This window comes from Mirounga angustirostris, unplaced genomic scaffold, assembly GCF_029215605.1.
Source record: "Mirounga angustirostris isolate CCGP_5_RB_7025 unplaced genomic scaffold, mMirAng1.0.hap1 SCAF_5, whole genome shotgun sequence".
Taxonomy (NCBI): Eukaryota; Metazoa; Chordata; class Mammalia; order Carnivora; family Phocidae; genus Mirounga; species Mirounga angustirostris.
The window spans coordinates 120844235-120865347 of record NW_026991713.1 but is presented as its reverse complement, the minus strand read 5'-3'; the positions used below and the strand labels follow the sequence as shown (position 1 = coordinate 120865347).

General features: G+C 36.1%; 1 protein-coding gene across 1 annotated transcript in view; it reads left to right on the top strand.

The window, feature by feature from the left end:
- Positions 1-21113, top strand: part of PLXDC2 (plexin domain containing 2) — a 457639-nt gene that overhangs the window by 366679 nt on the left and 69847 nt on the right. The window contains exons 11-13 of the mRNA XM_045874316.3: positions 7452-7512; positions 13838-13988; positions 15643-15681. Of these exons, the coding sequence (XP_045730272.1) occupies positions 7452-7512; positions 13838-13988; positions 15643-15681 (251 nt within the window). The remainder of the gene's footprint in view (positions 1-7451; positions 7513-13837; positions 13989-15642; positions 15682-21113) is intronic.

Genomic DNA, 21113 nt, shown 5'->3' with positions numbered 1-21113 from the left:
TTCTACCAAATTCACATAGGACTGCTATTTGGAACATCAGAATGTGATTGCAAAAGTCACAGAAAGAATAAATGAATGAAACTACTCAAGAAAAAGTTTAAAATAAGATCAATGATGGAAGACTTAAAAACTACTAGGTATTAAATTATGTTATAAAAAACTATAATGATGAAATCATCATTACAAGAAGGAACAAAGCAATCAGTGGAAGAGTGTATAATTTCAGAAGTAGAGCTTAGCATATGAGTTTATTATGTAAGAAAACAGGCAGCTCCAAACAATGGGTAAAGATCTATTCAAAAGGGGTGCCTGGGTGGCTCAGTCAGTAAGCGTCTGCCTTGGGTTCAGGTCTCGATCCCAAGGTTCTGGAATCCAGCCCCTGGAACCCCTTGAGCCCCAAGTTGATTGAGCCCTTGGGGCCCCCCATCAGTTGGGCCCCTTGAGCCCCGTGTTGGTTGGTCAGGCTCCCTGCTAAGCAGGGAGCCTGCTACTCACCCTGCTTATGCTCTCACTCTCTCTTTCTCTCTCAAATAAATAAATAAAATCTTAAAAAAATAAAATCTATTCAACAAATGATCCTGGGACTCTCAGCCATCTATTTTAATAAGATTTGTATATTTAGATTTGGTTCTTCACACCATATACCAAAATAAATTTAGAATAGATTAGAGAAGTAAAAGTAAAGAATGCAATAATGGACTAACTAGAAGAGAGTATGGCAAATGTAGTGCCAAATTTAATGCCAAAGTAGTGGAGGCCTTTCTGAGCAAAAAAGCAAAGAAAGAAATCTTGCAAGGAAAGTTTGAAAAACAAACACCACAATGTAAAAATACAAACTGTTGTATGACCCAAAAAATCATATTTAGAATAGAATGGCAAATTATAGACAGGTAATACAGTTAACAGAATTTCGTGCTCTAGTTCATAGAAATCCTGTAAAAACAAAACAAAACAAAACAAAAACCCAGTCAAATAGAGAAAATAAATGAATACACTATTTAAAAATGTAGAAATAATAAGTTAATAAACATGTTTTAAAAGTTTATCCTCACCTGTAATAGAAGAAATGCTCATTAAAGTAAGATATATCATTTTAATCCATCAAATTGCAAAAAGAATGATGATGAATATTTTTATAAGGTTTAAATGACATGTATTCTCATACATAGGTTGAGTAAATTTTTTATAAAGCCATATAATGGAATATACGCTGTCATTAAAAATTAACTCTAAAGGGATATTTATGGACATGGAAAAATTTCTAGGCTATAGTATTAACTGTAGAAAAGCAAGCTATCATATGTTATGATTCAATTTGATTAATACATAGGTGTAAGCAAAGGTATATTAAATAAGTCTGGGTGGGAAATGAAATTAATGATATTTTATCATTGAGATAACACCTTCTCTGCCCCATGTAAAAAGAACAAGATTCTGGATATCAGATGACTTGAACCCAGTTTTCCATCTGAAACTCATCTCCAAAACAAAGTTCCTGCATTTTGCAACTAACTGTTCTTACTGGCATTGGATTATGATTCTGAGCTGCAACTAACATCAAGAGCTTTCATTAAGAAACAACAAATTTGGGACACCTGGGTGGCTCAGTCAGTTGGGTGTCTGACTCTTGATTTCAGCTCAGGTTTCCATCTCAGGATTGTGAGTTCAAGCCCTGCATTGAACTCCACATTGGGCATGGAGCCGGAAGGAAGGAAGGAAGAAGAAAGAAAAGGAGGGAGGGAGGAAGGAAGGAAGACACAACAAACTTCACATTCTTGCATATTAGATTGATGTAAAATTTCATAATTTGTCCTACAGTGTTGTCTCCGTAATACATTACTGTGTACTTAGGTTCATCTGTCATTCCTAGCACTCTATGTAATGAGTGGTTCAGGCATGAAAAATCTGGAAAATTTTAAGATCAGGTTTCTCAGTTTTAGAAGAAATGGTTTTAGAAGTGAAGTCATCCATCTCATGCCTGAAGCCAATTAGGAACAACAGGAATGCCCTATATGGGAAATAAGATAGAATTGTTTTACCAATTTTTTATTGAGAATAATTATTATAATCAGCATTTTAAATTTTATGAACTTTTCCAATTACATTTTTTAGTATTTAAAAACAAAATAATTTCCTTATATATTATAGTTTCATACTACCTATCACCTATTTTACCCAATGATAAAATGTGTTATTAGTTATAATCGTGGCTGGTTATCATTATATATCATTATACTTGTCTCTCATCTAAAATACTTCTGCTTCTTTTTAAAACATCTTTCCATTTCTTTGATGCTGCAGGATCATTTTTCATACTTTTAGACTGTGACAAGAAAATTTACTAAATGAACAATTGATTTTTCCATTAAGATAACATACCCTGTTAAATACACATAAGGCTAGCAAGGACCATTTAAATTATGAGACACCTTGATGAGGTATTTGCCCTAGTCTTCAGAATTTTACAGATCTTTACTTTTTATATAATAAACTAGAACAGAGGCCAGCAGACTACAGGAAGTGGGCCAAGTTTGACCCACTTCCTGTTTTTATAAACAAAGTTTTATTGGAATACAACCACACCCATTTCTTAGGAATTTGTGGCTGCTTTTGAGCAGTGGAGGAGGCAAGTAGAACAGAAACTATATAGCCTGCAAAGCCTAAAATATTTACTGTCCCTCCTTTTTCAGAAAACATTTGTTAACTCCTCATCTAGAAACTAATTCCTAACCAAGTCTTAAGATTCTCTGAGGTTTCTTTCCTAAATTCTCTTTTGCAGATATTTCATCTCAGTGGTGAAACGACATGTGTTTAATTGTGCAGTAAGAGATGCACTTTATGTTTAACCCTTATGTATGCATTTTAACACTTACTCTACTTCCTTCACCTGAATACATTACCCTTGCAAAGTAAGTCATATTTCTGAAACCCTTTCTATAGAACTGAGGTAAGTTAGAAAGAGACAAAATTTACACTTTAATCTCTGGATTGGAGGGATGCTGCAAGCCAGGAGAGTATTGTTTGTTTTCTAGGCTGCCTTATTGAATGAGGTTCACTTAACAAGGCTCTTGGGGGCTTTGAAATCAACACCCCATTGAAACTGAGTGGAGAATAGTACAATTAATTTGAAGTACAGCTCTCATCAATTTGTTTTGGAATTAGGTAATGCTGAGACAAAGGGAATAACATGAAAATAAAAAAAATGGAAACCTATCGTGGTTAGGAGTTCAGACTTTATTAAAATCAATTTTTGAGGAATATTTACAAAACCACGTAATCTCTGTGTGTTTATAAATATTGCATAAAGATTTGACCCAATTTGAAAGCAACTTAGATTTTTCTCTCCTAAGATTCTGTAATACTAATTCCCAAATGTGATGATAAAGGACTTTAAGTATAGAACACATTTCACATTAATGTGGTACACAGAATTAATTCCTAAATATTTTCCAAAATGCTGTCTCTAAAATGAAAATCTCACTCATTTTCAACAATTGTTGACCTAGTTACACATATACTACAAAAACATATAGCGGTATTAAAAACAGCTGATATTTACTAAATGTTGACTATGTACCAAACACAATTTTAGTCCTTAGATAACCTCCCTACCTCATTTTACAGATGAGGAAACAAGCTTAGATAGGAAAAATAACTTGCCTGAGATCTCATTCCTGTTTGTGCCCAAGCCCAAATTCTAACTCTAGCAGTTTGACTCCAACCCCCCTTTGAACCATGTACTCCCAAGTCTAAAATAAGCTAAAAGCAACCAATCGGAGTATAATAATAGACCCTAGCACTTGATTTGGGGGGGCACTGAGAAGGGGTTGTTGACTCTTAGTGGGGAAAAAAGGAGGTGCTTCTCAGAAGAGACAGGCTGGAGTTGAATTGGATTTACTAACTAGAGACAAAGAAGGTATTCCAGACATAATTAATAGCATGTTCAAAGGCAAAAATGAAAGAGCACAACACATTCAGGCAGGGGCACTAAAGGGCATAAGAACAGCTCTTAGAAGATGGACAGGAGACGTGGGAAGGGGCCTGCCAGTGGACATTTCATACAGGAAATCAGTGGTGTTAAAATTCAGTGTGGTAAGAATCACCTGGGGTGCCTTGTTTACAGTGAAAATTGCTGGACCCAAACTGCCAGAGAATCTTATTCAGCTACATTCATGAATTTGCTTTCAACAGGAATACTAGGTGACTCTAGTGTAGGAGAGAGCATCTTAGCTAACAGTGTTAAGAATGTCAGGAAATTAATATGCTGGAGTATGATATGGCTAATATCATTGGGTCTTAGAAAAAATAATGCAGCAGCTCAGTGGAGAGAGGAAAGTGTTCGTAAGGGGATATTTGGTGTTTTTTTAGAATTCAGAAATAATATAAATGTGATTTTTCTTAGGGACTTGTAACACACACAAACACACACCCTTTGTTTATAATTGCTTTCAGATGCAATATAGATTAGAGTTAGAAAGAAGACTAAAAATTCAGTGTCCAGTTGTGTTAATTTTCTAAGGCACTGTACATTACAAAAATGCATGAGTTTTCAAATCAAATGTTTTCATGTTTTGCCATTCTCAATCCTTCGTACCCTAGCAATTAGTAAACTGCAGATCAGCTAATAGTGAATCAGTTGTGAATAAATGAATGAATTACTTAATCGAATCACATATTTTCAGTGGAACCTAATTTCACAAAATATAACTGGGGGCTTATTTAATAAATCAAGCAAAATGCACTGTTTCTCTACTTTTCCTAGGATTAATTTAACAATTGGGCTAATTACTTAAGATGAAATTTTGGCTGACCCGTAAATTTAAGATATGGTACTGTCTCATTAAAATATAAAAGTTATTAATTCCCATTGGCTTTGAATACATCTGGAATAGAGTAAGTGAAGGCAGACTGCATTTTAAAAATTATCTGTTCAGTTTATTTACTTGTAGCTCTCAAAATGACTTGTGATTAGGTGACTCCCAAAATATATTTTTTTTAGAAAATCAATTGCAAAAGGAAATGTCAATACATTTTTCAATATTTAAACAAACTCGAAAGGACAAAAGGAGAGGAGGGAACAGCCATCTACCTCATCTGGAATTAAACAGGCTCCAAATGTCAGAATCTCTTTGGGTAACCAGAGATGGCCTTGACCAACTGGGGATTCTCAAACTTGGGATGCCAGATCACACACTGATGTTTATTCCACACTTAAGTTTATTCAACACAGATGGTAGGCATAAAATAGCAGAGCTCTAATGGATCATGTTTGGGCAAAATGATAGATACGGTCTTCTTTGTTGACAGTAGAGATGTTTTCACATTCCACTTGAATTAAATTATGCTCATCCATGCCATGGTACATAATCTCTGGCAAGGATTCTTAGAAAAAGTCATCATGTAGACTCATTGCAAAACAAGTGAAAAAAAAGTTGCAAAGTAATACTATAAGAAAATATAGACAAAAGTTGAATGACCTCCATTACTTTTGAAAAATATATAGGTATCTGTATTAATATTCATCAATATGGATTCATATATTATATATAAATATATACTTAGCTATTAAAATTCAGGGGTTATGTAAATCCTTAGTTTTAACAGATGAGCAAAATATTTTGAATTTCTAGTATGAAAAAGAAATTATGTGTTAGATATACTAGGTATGACTTTATATGATACCAGTCCTGACTTTAAAACGTTCACAATTGGGGCATCTGGGTGGCTCAGTTGGTTGAGCGTCCACCTTCGGCTTGGGTCATGATCCCAGGGTCCTGGGATGGAGCCCCGCATGGGGCTCCCTGCTCAGCGGGGAGCCTGCTTCACCCTCTCCCTCTGCTTCTCCCCCCTGCTCGTGCTCTCTCTCTCTCTCTCTCAAATAAATAAAATCTTTAAAAAAAATTTTTTTTAAATGTTCACAATCAAGTTTGGTAAATAAGACATACGCACATGAAGTTTTATAAGAAGGGGAAAAGTTACATAGTAAAATAAGATGTGATCAGAGCAATTATGAAGCTTTATCAGATAGAATGGACTCCAGGTAGTAATATCTGGGTCTTAAAAATATAAATGGACTATAGCTGGTTAGATAAGGAGGGCAGAAAATCATTCCAATCAAGGAAGACAGTAGGACTGAACAATATCTTATTAAGCCAATGTTTGCTGATTTAGACCATTTAGAGATGACATAGGCATACTGATGTTAGGGGTTCACAAGCACACATTCGGGTTCACTAATTAACCAGGATTCCCAGAACTCCAAAAAGCTGTTATACTCAAGGTTGCCATTTGTTATAGCAAAAGGATACAGATTAAAATCAATGAAGGTGAAAAATACATAAGGTAGAGTCCACAAGAGACCAGGCACAAGCGTCCAGTTGTCTTCTCCCAGTAGAGTTGTACAGATAGCACTTAAGTCCCCCAACAGCAATTTGAGAAAACACATACCAAGTGTTGCCAACCAAGGAAGCGTACCCATGCTTTGGTGTCCAGAGTTTTTATTGAGGGTCAGAGAGATAGGTATGAATTTCTTTATGACTATTCTCATCTCTAGTCCCTAGCCCCTCCAAGAGGGGCTAGATCTATTTCACTTCACTTACAGAACAACATCGTTCAAAATTAAAACATATTGCTGGAGCCATGGTTGTGTTTTCAGATTGATGTTTCTTTCATGTAATCACATTTACTTCAATGAAAATGTTGAAATTGAATAGCTATAACACCAAACTGTTACAGCATGGCCCTAGTATCCAGGTGAATAAAAACAGCCATTCAGCATAAAGCATATTGTTAGCATAAACTATCTTGCATAGCCTTACATCCAAGATATACAAAGCCACTTTTATCAGGTGAGATATTCCCAAGGGCTTGGAGGTTATCTCCTGGGAACCAGACAAGGGTCAGCTCTTTCTTTGGCATGTGAGGGTTTGAACACCCCAAACCTGCTGAGTTAACCCTTTACTGCACAAAGGAGAGTTTGAGTGACTATGGGTCTTAAATTTAAAAAAAAAAAAAATAAGGAAAACAAATAAAGAGATCTGAAATCCTAAAAAAAAAAAAAATGATACCTGCAAAAAAATTGTCTATATCCATTTGTTTTGATGATGAGAAAAAAATGTATGAGTAAAAAGAAAACCAACTTCATAGAAAAACAATTGGCCTTACCTTTGCTTGGGGACCCAGGTGTTCTGCACCATGTAGTGGGCATCAGTAATTTGTTGCCATGAGTGATCTTAACACCATGCCTACCTAAGGAATGAGCTGTTACTCACCACACTGTAAATATTTCACTGCTGCCCCAATTAACAGTTCTATAAAAGAAAGTTTATGTTGTGCTAAACTGAAAATTTGAGAATTAACTACTTACCAGTCTTTTTATTTTCATTTCTCCCCACCCCCAACTCTGCACCCCATTACTTTCTTTTCTGAACTGCAATGTGTCCTCTCTGAAGATGTTCCAGTGGATTTGATCGCCATCGGCAGGACTGGGTGGACAGTGGATGCCCTGAAGAGGTACATGTGCTTTCTCATGACAAGACTCCTGGGACCAAGCTGTCATATAGAGTCACGACATCTTAATGAAAATGGCATCTAATTTAACAAAAATCTCCAGGATTGTTGAGCCCTTAGTATGTGCCACACAATGGGCTTAACTCTTTACTTGTATTATAGTCTCATAGCCTTCCTTGGACTTCAGAGCTGTTATTGCCCCCATATTACCAAGAGGAGAAGAGGGAGAGGCGAGGGGAGATGGTGGGGAGTGGGGAAGTGAGGGTAGCAGAGTTAGGTGTGTGGCTAGGAAATAGAACCAGAAGTCGAATTTTACAAGCAAAAGGCAGTTCTCAAACACTTTTTGCTTTTCTAAGATCTCAGAAGCCATTGTTCATCTTTTTTGCTCAAGTAACAAAACCAACGGTATGGAGGAAAAGACTAATTGCAGCAAACTGATGTAAAATCAGTTAGAAACGGTATAACATGGAAACAGTAACCCCAAGACAAACATGATGGAGCAATGATGCAATGAAGTGATTTAAGCAGGTGTATGCAGTTGCAGGACAATTTTATCCTGTTTAAAATTTTCTAGTGAATTGCATTTACACTGTCATTTCAGGTTCCATAAAGATATTTTATTAGGTTCACACAGAAGAGTATTTGCTTTTTTCTGCCTGTGTTAAGTTTTAGGGTATGAATTTTGAATGAAAACTATTAACAATTATGCAAGTTTTCTCATTCAGGAAAAGCAAATCATGTCAAAGTGCTCTCTTTAAAACTACTGGGAGACCAATGGTTATTAGAACCTTTTTAAAAATTAAGTTTTTATTTATGATGTCCTATAAATATCTTGAGAAAAACATCTTTGAGAGTATACTTGAATTTTAAGTGCAGAATTGCCAGTGCAGCTTTAATCAACTTTTTGACATTTGGGGGATTATAGTGATATACACTAATAGTGATATACGCTGATCTATTTCACTTCACTTACAGAATAACATCGTTCAAAATTAAAACATATTGCTGGAGCCATGGTTGTGTTTTCAGATTGATGTTTCTTTCATGTAATCACATTTACTTCAATGAAAATGTTGAAATTGAATAGCTATAGTTGTGTAAAGATCAAGAGTGTAATTCAGTCATCTTAATTTTCTTACCCACCATGAACCAAAGAAAATAGAGAAGAAGCCATCATATTTTAAACCCTCCTAAATTTATTTGTGGAGAGTTTATCATGTTCTGTGGAATGTGCCAACCACTGAAATTACAAAAATGTAAAAAAAAAAAAAAATTACCCCCTATTCCCAAGGAGCTCAGAGTCAAGTATCTTCAATATTCAGTGTTTCCTTTTAATTATGTAATTAAATTATCAATATTAGTGACTTTGTGGTGAGCAATTCTATCCTTCTATTAAAATAAAGTCACCAACTCCTGTACATCCTCTGTGCCTAAAACTAGAGTTAAATTTTCTTTCTGATCCTGTGAGATGAATTTACTCCATAAGTGCAAATCCTAATATAGACACTTACTATGTATTATTCTAAGCACGGATAATGTAAAAATGGAGTAATTGTGTCCAGCAGGTAGCTAGACCACTGAACAAAGGACTGCATTTAGAGAAGGACATGAGCAGAGAGTAACGATAAGGATGTTGTCTTGTTAAGTAGCATACGGGAAGGTTTGCTTGAGGAGGAGATATTTGAGATGATGACTGAAGGGCAACTGGAGCTGAGAAGAGAAGTGGTAAGAACTGAGATTGGTGAGGTGAACAGAGCCCCAAACGTGACAAGTTGAAGGAGTTTGGGCTTCATCCTAAAGACAAGGGAAGAATGGAGTTTCCTCGAAAAATTAAAAATCGAACTACCATATGATCCAGCAGTTCCACTTCTGGGTATTTAGCCAAAGAAAATGAAACACTCACTCAAAAAGATAACAGCACCTCCATGTTCATTGCAGCATTATTCACAATAGCCAAGATATGGAAATAACCTAAGTGTCCATTGATGGGTGAATGGATAAAGAAAATGTGGTGTATATATATGAATGTACACACACACACACACACACACACACTGGAACATTATTTAGCCATAAAAAGAAGGAAATCTTGCCATTTGTCACAATATGGATGAATCTTGAGGGCATTATGCTGCATAAAATAAGTCAGACAGAAAAGACAAAAACTGTATGATCTCACTTATATGTGGAATCTAAGCAAAACAACAACCAAAACCAAAACCAAAATTCATGGATAGAGAACAGATGGGTGGTTAGGGTGGGTGAGATTGCAGAAGGAGCTCAAAAGGGACAAATTTCCAGTTATAAAATAAATAAGTCCTGAGGATGTAACATACAGCATGGTGACTGTAGTTAATAATACTGTGTTGCATATTTGAAAATTGCTGAGAGTAAATCTTAAAAATTCTCATCACAACAACAAAAAAAAACTTTTTGCAATTATGTATGGTGACAGATGTAAAGTAGACTTATTGTGGAGATCATTTTGCAATGTATAAAAAATATCAAATCATTATGTCATACACCTGAAACTAATATACTGCTATGTGTATATATTATACCTTAATTAAAAAAAAAATAAAGGCAAGGGAAAGGCTTTTAATCAGGGCCTTTTGGAAGAATCACCTTGGCTATGGGTGAATAATAGGTTATGAGGCAAGAAGCCAAGAAGTTGACTATAGTTAAAACCCAGGTCAATGATGCTGATGATCTGGCCTGCATCAGTGGGTAGGGTAATGGTGACCACAGAGGGGGTAGGGGAAGGATCAGTAGATAGGCTGCTGAATGGAAATGAGGACTGTGAAAGTCCTCTTTTATATCATCTATCTTCTTATTTCTCTGTGTTTCATCCTGGGGAGTTTCTTCAGATCAATTTGCCAGTTTATTAATTCTGTCTTTACCTCATTTAATCCACGATTTAACATATCCATTGAAGTAGTAATTTCAAAAAGTGTACTTTTCATTTCTAAAATTTAAATTTTACACTTTATTAAATAATCTGCCAAGACATTTTTGTAGTCTGGGTTACTAGTTCATTTTTAAATTTTACCTTTCATTTCTTTAAATATTTCGTATATAACTTTTTTGTGTATCTTACATTGGATGGTCACAATATCTAAAGATTTTGGTAGTTTAAATATGTTGTTCATTGTTTTTGCTGACTTTGTCAGTGTTCTTTTTCTTTTTGTGTTTCTTTTTGTGTCCTTTAATTAGAATTGCGTTTTTATTTGATCCTATTCCATGGGAATCCCAAGGACCTAAGTAGATGGTACTTTCCACCAAAGAATTTGATGATGAGAAACTGAGAATTTTAGGGGATACCATATGTCCCTATTTCATATGGAGAGGAGAGGTTTAGGTTTATCTCCCCATCTACTGCTGGCACAAGGCTTGATGTCCTTGAAGAAATATTGATTTTTAACATTCCTTGCCCTCTGGGCAAATCCTGGGTTTTTACCTGGTTTAATGTATATGACTCCTACTCCACAGCACACAGCTTTTGCTTTGTTTTGTTTTGGGGGAGAGACAATAGAAAGGTGCCGTTGGAGATTTTCTTTGCTTCCTGCAAATTCTAGTAATGCTTTAAAATTCATATTTTGGGTGCCTGGGTGGCTCAGTTGGTTAAGCAACTGCCTTCGGCTCAGGTCATGATCCCAGAGTCCCAGGATCGAGTTCCACATGGGGCTCCCTGCTCGGCGGGGAGTCTGCTTCTCCCTCTGACCCTACCCCCCTCTTGTGCTCTCTCTCTCTCTCTTAAATAAATAAATAAAATCTTTAAAAAAAATTAAAATTCATATTTTATCCAGAATCTACTTGTTTTGCCGAAGGAGGCACATTTAGAGTCTTTAATCTGCCTTTACTGCTATAAGCTAAACAAGTCCAGGATGTTAGGTTCAACATTAAGCTGTTTGCTAAAACTGGTCTTTGACAATAGAAACTCAGGAGGAGAATAATATGTGAGGAGTTCCATTTGAGACTTACTGCGTTTGAGATGTCTGTGACACCCACATGCATAAGTTAAGTCAATAGATGGATATTTGGGTCAGAAATCCATGAGAGAGATGTGTATTGTTGCTATCGATTTATGTAAATCGACATGAAGATGTGAATTGAAATCATGGCTATGGTGGAAATTGCTAGTGAGAATGCATATAGCAAAAAGATTAGTCAAGAAAGATCTATAAGAACTACCAACACATAACAGGAAATAAAGGAGTTGTAGAAAGCTATCAGAAAATTGGTGAGAGAGTGTGTCACAGAACCCAAAACTGGAAAGTGGACAGCTCTGCCCCATGCTGTGAGTTATGGAGAATATAGACGATTTTGTGCATAAGAAGATATTAGAACCACCAGCATAAGAAATTTCAATTAACTTGTAATGGATAACAACAAGAATTCCATAGGTGGGGAAAGTGGGAGTCTGTGAAGACCAAGGCAGACCAATCTCTGACTGAATGGAAGTATGACTGAATGGAAGGAAAAGTAGGGGAATGTCAGGATGCATTGTGGAAAAGAAGGAGGACTGAGTGTTTAAAATAAGACTGGACATGATTGAGTGTGTTTAAGTGCTAATGGGAACAAGGCAGTGGAAAACCTGAGATTGAAAACATTTTGAAGAAAAGGGATGTATTAAATGAGCAAGTTTACGATACCTGAAAAAGTGGGTTGAGTTGGGCCAGAGTAGAGGTTGAGAGAATAGCTATAAATACTGGGGCCCATCCATGATTACAGAAATAAAGAGGGATAAGTCCATACAGAATCAAGCAAGAATGCTGATTTGTAAAGAAATGTAGAGAATTCTTGCTGATGACTCTTATCAAGGAAATAAAAGGTGAGCCCATGGGGTAAGATTGGGAGAGGCATTTTGGGATTATAGTTTTCAGTAGAGTGGAGAGGTTTGAAACTGATATGGAGGATGGTGGGAGAGGAGTGTTGCCAAGCAGCACGGAAGGCCTGCTGAGGCCACAGGAGGTAAATGTATGGAGCTCCCAGTCGGGGGCTGTGTGATTGTTCTCCAGCTTCTCCTAGCTTTGTTACAGGGCAGGGAAAAGACGGGCTTTTTTACTTCATTTGGTATTGGGGATTTCCTGAAAAGGTGGAAAAACAAACAAAACAGGGCAAGATATTTGAAGGAATTGGAAAGAAAGGTTGAAGTGATGGGGGAAAGGGGGATTGAAGGGAGAAAAATATTGTACTTGGGCTTTCTGCGTTGTCAAAGGAGAAACAGAATCTGACTGAAAAGATACATGGAAAGACTGAAAAGAGGACAACTATGATCTCAGAACAAAGGTATCTCCAACTGCCTGTGAGGTCCAGGCTGCGGGGGTGATAACTGTTGTGGAGTCAGCAAGGAGATCATTAGGCCATTGGGCTGAGAAAATGTGGGAACCTTTGTTCCCCTAGGATATTGGGAGTTGAAGTGGGGAAGAAACCTGTATCATATCCCCTTAGTGAAAAAGGAAGCCATCTGAGGAGCTCTTGCTGAACTAGTAATAAGTGCGTTGTACTTCATTTATGACAAGAGAAGTTTCAGAAAGGAATTTATTTAATAATAATACTTTTCAAAAGCAGGAGTACCGCCCAGGTACAGACTAGCTATCCCTTACTTAAGACCTACCAGAGGGATGGAGTCCTTTGAAGAACAAAGAGGTGGGGATAAACACCAGCTTCTAAACCATAAAAGTTTGGGTGTTGGAGATTGTTGCTGGTGAAGGTCATAGGATTTATTTTTGTGGACTATAAATAAAAAACAAAATATGCATCTTTTCCTGGTCTCTTCAGTCTAGCTCTGCTAGGGAGAGATAGGCTAAGTGATTACAGGAGGGTCATTCAATCTTTTGCTTGGGTGGCTTTCAATATTTCATAAAAGAAAAAAAAATTTTAAATATTCTCTCAACCTGTGGTGGATTATTTTTGAAATAATAAAGTCATATGGAGCATTTAGCATAATCGGTTTGAAATGCATTCTTTCTCCACATACCTAACCATGTTTTAAATCTTATCTTTTTGCACACGTTTTTCTTCTTGTATGAACTTCTCCCTCTTGACATCATGTCTCTTATAAATAAATCGATATAAAATTTAGGGCAAGATAAAGAGTAATATGAAAGGTTAACTGCAGAAATGATGAAATCCAAATATCTAAAGGTGGAAATGCTTTGCTACATCCAATTTTTTCTCATCTATTTTGTATACTTTGTAAATTCTTATAACCCACAAATAATGTCCTATACAAAAATAACAGATTCTTCTTCTTTGATGTGATTTTTTTAAATGCATGTACAATCAATCGCTGTTAAATTGTTTACCCATTTGTTTCTCTTATTAGTCCAAAGAGAAGATGTGTGAGAACACGGAGCCAATGGAAAGTTCTTCTCAAACCACCACAACTGTACAAGCAACAACCACAAAATTCAGGGTCTTAACAACCACCAGAAGAGCAGTGACATCCCAGCTGCCCACCAGCCTGCCCACAGAAGGTACTCTAGATATTCTTGCTTTTTCTCTGAAAGAAGGGAAAGTCACTGTGTTGACATGAACTGGAGTAGCTCTGTAGAGGGAAAGTTATCCTTTGACAAACTGGATTTCTAAAGGATTTCTAAAGGGGAAAAGACAAAATTATTATGGAATAAAAATATGTGTTGGGATTCTTTTAATGTACAGTGTCTTTTATTAAGATTTAGCTTTTACTAATGATTCTGGCTATTTGTCCTCCCTAAAACAGAAATATAGACTTTCTTTTATATTGCTAAATTTTGTTGTAACTGAATTCAACATTTCAGTCACGGAAGAGAAAGGCAAAATGCATATAGAGAAAATAGATAATTCTACTTATATGCAGTTCTTATATTTATCTAAATACAGACAATAAGATATGTTGGTCTATAATCTATAGAGGGCCACTGTGTGTCACAGAAATTGTCTTGGAAACCATTTCCTCTGCCAGGGAAGACAAAAGTACTAGAGAATATTGATTCATGGGCACAACTCATTGGGGGAAGAACGTATATCAGCCAAAATATAACCATATATTCTGAATGGTACCACTAGGGACAAATGTGAGATTAGTTGGCCAAGAGTGAGCTTTGGGGGGAAAAAATGGTCATACTTATTTATGGTCATCAACCTTGCTTTCATTTGAACAATAAATTAAACTTGAAACTTTTGCTTTTAATTGAAATTTAATTGGACATTAAAAATTAACTTGAGGGGCGCCTGGGTGGCTCAGTTGGTTGAGCGTCCAACTCTTGATTTCAGCTCAGGTCATGATCTCAGGGTCATGGGATCAAGCCCCAAGTCAGGCTCCATGCTCATTGTGGAGTCTGCTGGAGATTCTCTTTCTCTCTCCCTCTGCCCCTCCCCCCTACTCATGCTCTCTCTCTAAAATAAATAAATATATCTTTTAGAAAAAGTTAACTGTAAAGTTATAAAATGAGATGAGGACAGCTGTTAAATACATTTTATCACTTTTAAAACCAATGTTGTATTTTAATCCATATTATTTTGTGTTGTTTTATAGCCTGTGGAATATTTCTGTAGTTTGAATCCTACCCAGTGAAAATATTACTTCAGTTTGAATCCTACTCTTTAGAATAAAATATAACCACTGAAATAAGAAAAAAAAAGGCATGTTCATTTGTTTATTTTATTCATTATGGGCAAGATCTTTTCATTTATGATTTTGGTCATATTTATTAGCAATGGCATTTAACTTTTGAAGTTAAATTCATAAATATTGACAGATCTTTACTTTTCCAATTAATTTAGAATTTCCTCATCTTGATTTTTTAAAATGAATAATGAAGGCCATCACTATAGAGTCTAATTGCAATAAGTCATTTTCAAAAATTAAAAATAAGTTCATTTTAAGTTAAAATTATAACAGTGTACTTTTCTCAAGATCTTAAGAATCTTATAATACTTTACTAAAGTTTTGATCTTGCAATCTTAGTAAACAATTTTAGTAGTACCTATGTAAACTAGCACTTTGCTCTCATTGCACTAGAAATTAACTGAGTAAGATTTTGAAATCTATTCATGTTATAATTAAGGCATTAGTAGACCATTACTGGTCATCAGATTTATGCACCATTAATTTTTTTTTGTTACAATAACTTTGAATTTCTCTTCCAGATGATACCAAGATAGCACTACATCTAAAAGATAATGGAGGTAGGAATTGATATTTTTCTTTTATAAATATCTTTAGATACTTATTCATTTCATTCATTTAAATATGAGAAAGAATATGTGGGCTTCTAATATAGAGTGAAGTTATATTTCAGTCTCTGTTAGTATTTAACGTGGGAAGAATTTATTGTTGGGCTTGAAAATCAAAATGGTTTCAATAGCAGAATGAAATTCTAATCCACATGTTTGCCTATGAAAACTACAGGACACCAATGAGCAATTATAAAGTGAAAATTTATCCACACATCTTTCTCTTCTTTTTTGCACTATTCTTTGGTTTAATTGTATATAGGGTATCTGCATGGTGCAGGTATTGGTTTCAAATGGGTTTCCCCCCCTAAGTTGACTACTCAACATTCTTTATAAATAAAATTAAGAACTAGATCAATATAGAAATATACTTTATAGGCCTTTTTATCTTTTATGTGAAGCAAGGGACAAAAATTAGACATACAAAAAGAACATTTAGGTAGTTACATACTTCACATTTTTCTAACACAATTTAGTGATATCTGTAATGAATGGTCCTTGAAAATTTGAGGAAGAAAAGTTTTACTGAAGGAAGACTGTGAAAGATATTGCCTAAAATTTTAAAAATAATTCTTTTTCTATTAAACTATTTTAGCTCATATGTGCTTCGCTATCATAGTTTCCTGGATCTTGATAAAAGAGATTTTTTTTTATCAGTAACTATTTATTCAGCTCAAGAAGGGGAGGTGCTCCTCTTCTTAGCAGCCTCTTTTATGTAAACGTGGCACCCTGTGATACTGATCTACACAGAGTTTTACTTTTGCAGCCCCGGCTGATTTTGTAAGTAAGTCAAAATCCAATGTATACATTGTTAGGGATTTTTTTTCTTTTAGCAATTGAAGAGAATACTGTCTAATTTACTCAGTCTAGGTTAAGTAACAAATACTTTGTTTTCTTAGCTGACTGTATGATAAGACGTATGCATCTTTAAATTTCATATCAATCCATTTGAAAGATAAGCTGCTTAGCCTCTTCACATAATCATTATTATATCAATTACCCATTCTCTTGGGTTTGTACCATAGTGTTTTATTTCATTCATTCCTTACTTATTATTGTATTAAAGCTGTGAATGGATAGCTTTACAGATGACCATTTGCAACATTATACAAGCTAGAAATAAGTTAAAATCTTAGCATTTATAGGTACTTTAACAATCCCCCAGTTTAGAATTTCTCAGAGCAGGATGCTACTTAGTTTCATGTGAACATAAGTCTTCAAGTTGGTCTTACCTTATTTTATTTATTTATTTATTTATTGGTTGATCTGCAAAGTTGTTTTTTTTTTTTTTACTTTCCTGTTACTTTTTTTTTATTATGTTATGTTAATCACCATACATTACATTATTAGTTTTTGATGTAGTGTTCCATGATTCATTGCGTATAACACCCAGTGCTCCATTCAGTACGTGCCCTCTTTAATACCCATCACCAGGCCAACCCATCCCCCCACGCCCCTCCCCTCTAGAACCCTCAGTTTGTTTCTCAGAGTACATAGTCTCTAATGGTTTATCTCCCCTTCTGATTTCCCCCCCTTCATTTCTCCCTTCCTACTACCTTTTTTTTTTTAACATACAATGTATTATTTGTTTCAGAGGTACAGGTCTCTGATTCAACAGTCTTATACAATTCACAGTGCTCACCATAGCACATACCCTCCCCAATGTCCCATCACCCAGCCATCCCCTCCCTCCCACCCTCCACCACTCCAGCAACCCTCAGTCTGTTTCCTGAGATTAAGAATTCCTCATATCAGTGAGGTCATATGATACATGTCTTTCTCTGAATGACTTATTTCGCTCAGCATAACACCCTCGGGTTCTATCCACGTCATTGCAAATGGCAAGATTTCATTCCTTTTGATGGCTGCATAATAGTCCATTATATATATATACATCTTCTTTATCCATTCATCTGTTGATGGACATCTCGGCTCTTTCCATAGTTTGGCTATTGTGAACATTGCTGCTATAAACATCGGGGTGCACGTACCCCTTCAGATCCCTACATTTGTATCCTTGGGGTGAATACCCAGTAGTGCAATTGCTGGGTCGTAGGGCAGCTCTATTTTCAACTTTTTGAGGAACCTCCATACTGTTTTCCAGAGTGGCTGCACCAGCTTGCATTCCCACCAACAGTGTAGGAGGGTTCCCCTTTCTCCACACCCACGCCAACATCTGTCGTTTCCTGACTTGTTAATTTTAGCCATTCTGACTGGTGTGAGGTGGTATCTCATTGAGGTTTTGATTTGGATTTCCCTGATGCTGAGTGATGTTGAGCACTTTTTCATGTGTCTGTTGGCCATTTGGATGTCTTCTTTGGAAAAATGTCTGTTCGTGTGTTCTGCCCATTTCTTGATTGGATTATTTGTTCTTTGGGTGTTGAGTCTGATAAGTTCTTTATAGATGTTGGATACTAGCCCTTTATCTGATATGTCATTTGCAAATATCTTCTCCCATTCTGTCCGTTGTCTTTTGGTTTTGTTGACTGTTTCTTTTGCTGTGCAAAAGCTTTTTATCTTGATGAAGTCCTAGTAGTTCATTTTTGCCCTTGCTTCCCTTGCCTTTGGCAATGTTTCTAGGAAGAAGTTGCTGCGGCTAAGGTCGAAGAGGTTGCTGCCTGTGTTCTCCTTTAGGATTTTGATGGACTCCTGTCTCACATTTAGGTCTTTCAACCATTTGGAGTCTATTTTTGTGTGTGGTGTAAGGAAATGGTCCAGTTTCATTCTTCTGCATGTGGCTGTCCAATTTTCCCAACACCATTTGTTGAAGAGACTGTCTTTTTTCCACTGGACATTCTCTCCTGCTTTGTTGAAGATTAGTTTACCATAGAGTTGAGGGTCCATTTCTGGGCTCTCTGTTCCATTCCATTGATCTATGTGTCTGTTTTTGTGCCAGTACCATACTGTCTTGATGATTACAGCTTTTTTAATAGAGCTTGAAGTCCAGAATTGTGATGCCACCAGCTTTGCTTTTCTTTTTCAACATTCCTCTCGCTATTTGGGGTCTTCTCTGGTTCCATACAAATTTTAGGATTATTTGTTCCATTTCTTTGAAAAAGTTACTGGTATTTTGATAGGGATTGCATTAAATGTGTAGATTGCTCTAGGTAGCATTGACATCTTCACCATATTTGTTCTCCCAATCCATGAGCATGGAACATTTTTCCATTTCTTTGTGTCTTCCTCGATTTCTTTCATGAGTATTTTCTAGTTTTCTGAGTACAGATTCTTTGCCTCTTTGGTTAGATTTATTTTTAGGTATCTTATGGTTTGGGGTGCCATTGTAAATGGGATCAACTCCTTAATTTCTCTTTGTTCTGTCTTGTTGTTGGTGTATAGGAATTCCACTGATTTCTGTGCATTGATTTTATATCCTGCCACTTTACTGAATTCTTGTATGAGTTCTAGCAGTTTGGGGGTGGAGTCTTTTGGGTTTTCCACATAAAGTATTATATCATCTGCAAAGAGTGAGAGTTTGACTTCTTTGCTGATTCTCATGCCTTTTATTTGTTTTTGTTGTCTGATTGCTGTGGCTAGGACTTCTAGTATTATGTTGAATAGCAGTGGTGATAGTGGACATCCCTGCCGTGTTCCTGACTTGAGGGGGAAGCTCTCAGTTTTTCCCCATTGAGAATGATATTTGCTGTGGGTTTTTCATAGATGGCTATTATGATATTGAGGTTTGTACCCTCTATCCCTATACTCTGAAGAGTTTTGATCAAGAAAGGATGGTGTACTTTGTCAAATGCTTTTTCGGCATCTACTGAGAGGATCATATGGTTCTTGTTCTCTCTTTTCTTAATGTATTATATCACATTGATTGATTTGCAGATGTTGAACCAACCGTGCAGCCCAGGAATAAAACCCACTTGGTCATGGTGAATAATCCTTTTATTGTACTGTTGGATCTTATTGGCTAGTATTTTGGTGAGAATTTTTGCATCTGTGTTCATCAGGGATATTGGTCTGTAATTCTCCTTTTTGATGGGGTCTTTGTCTGATTTTGGGATCAAGGTAATGGTGGCCTCATAAAATGAGTTTGGAAGTTTTCCTTCCATTTCTATTTTTTGGAACAGTTTCAGAAGAATAGGTATTAATTCTTCTTGAAATGTTTGGTAGAATTCCCCGGGGAAGCCATCTGGCCCTGGGCTCTTGTTTGTTGGGAGATTTTTGATGACTGCTTCAATTTCCTTAGTTGTTATGGGTCTGTTCAGGTTTTCTATTTCTTCCTGGTTCAGTTTTGGTGGTTGATATATCTCTAGGAATGCATCCATTTCTTCCAGATTATCTAATTTGCTGGCATACAGTTGCTCATAATATGTTCCTATAATTGTTTGTATTTCTTTGGTGTTGGTTGTGATCTCTCCTCTTTCATTCATGATTTTATTTATTTGGGTCCTTTCTCTTTTCTTTTTCATAAGTCTGGGCAGGGGTTTATCAATCTTATTAATTCTTTCAAGAACCAGCTCCTAGTTACGTTGATCTGTTCTACTGTTCTTTTGGTTTCTATTTCATTGATTTCTGCTCTGATCTTTATTATTTCTCTTCTCCTGCTGGGTTTAGGCTTTATTTGCTGTTCTTTCTCCAGCTCCTTTAGGTGTAGGGTTAGGTTGTGTATTTGAGACTTTTCTTGTTTCTTGAGGAAGGCTTGTATTGCTATATACTTTCCTCTTAGGACTGCCTTTGCTGCATCCCAAAGATTTTGAACAGTTGTGTTTTCATTTTCATTGGTTTCCATGAATTTTTTTAATTCTTCTTTAATTTCCTGGTTGACCCATTCATTCTTTAGTAGGATGCTCTTTAGCCTCCATGGACTTGAGCTCTTTCCAACTTTCCTCTTGTGATTGAGTTCTAGTTTCAAAGCATTGTGGTCTGAAAATAGGCAGGGAATGATCCCAATCTTTTGGTACCGGTTGAGACCTGATTTGTGACCTAGGATATGATCTATTCTGGAAAATGTTCCGTGGGCACTAGAGAAGAATGTGTATTCTGTTGCTTTGGGATGGAATGTTCTGAATATATCTGTGAAGTCCATTTGGTCCAGTGTGTCATTTAAAGTCTTTATTTCCTTGTTGATCTTTTGCTTAGATGATTTGTCCATTTCAATGAGGGGGCTGTTAAAGTCCCCTACTATTATTGTATTGTTGTCAATGTGCTTCTTTGATTTTGTTATTAATTGGCCTATATAATTGGCTGCTCCCATGTTAGGGGCATAGATATTTACAATTGTTAGATCTTCTTGTTGGATAGACCCTTTAAATGTTATATAGGTCATTCCTCATCTCTTATTATAGTCTTTGGTTTAAAATCTAATTTGTCTGATCTAAGGATTGCCACCCCAGCTTTCTTTTGGTGTCCATTAGCATGGTAAATGGTTTTCCATC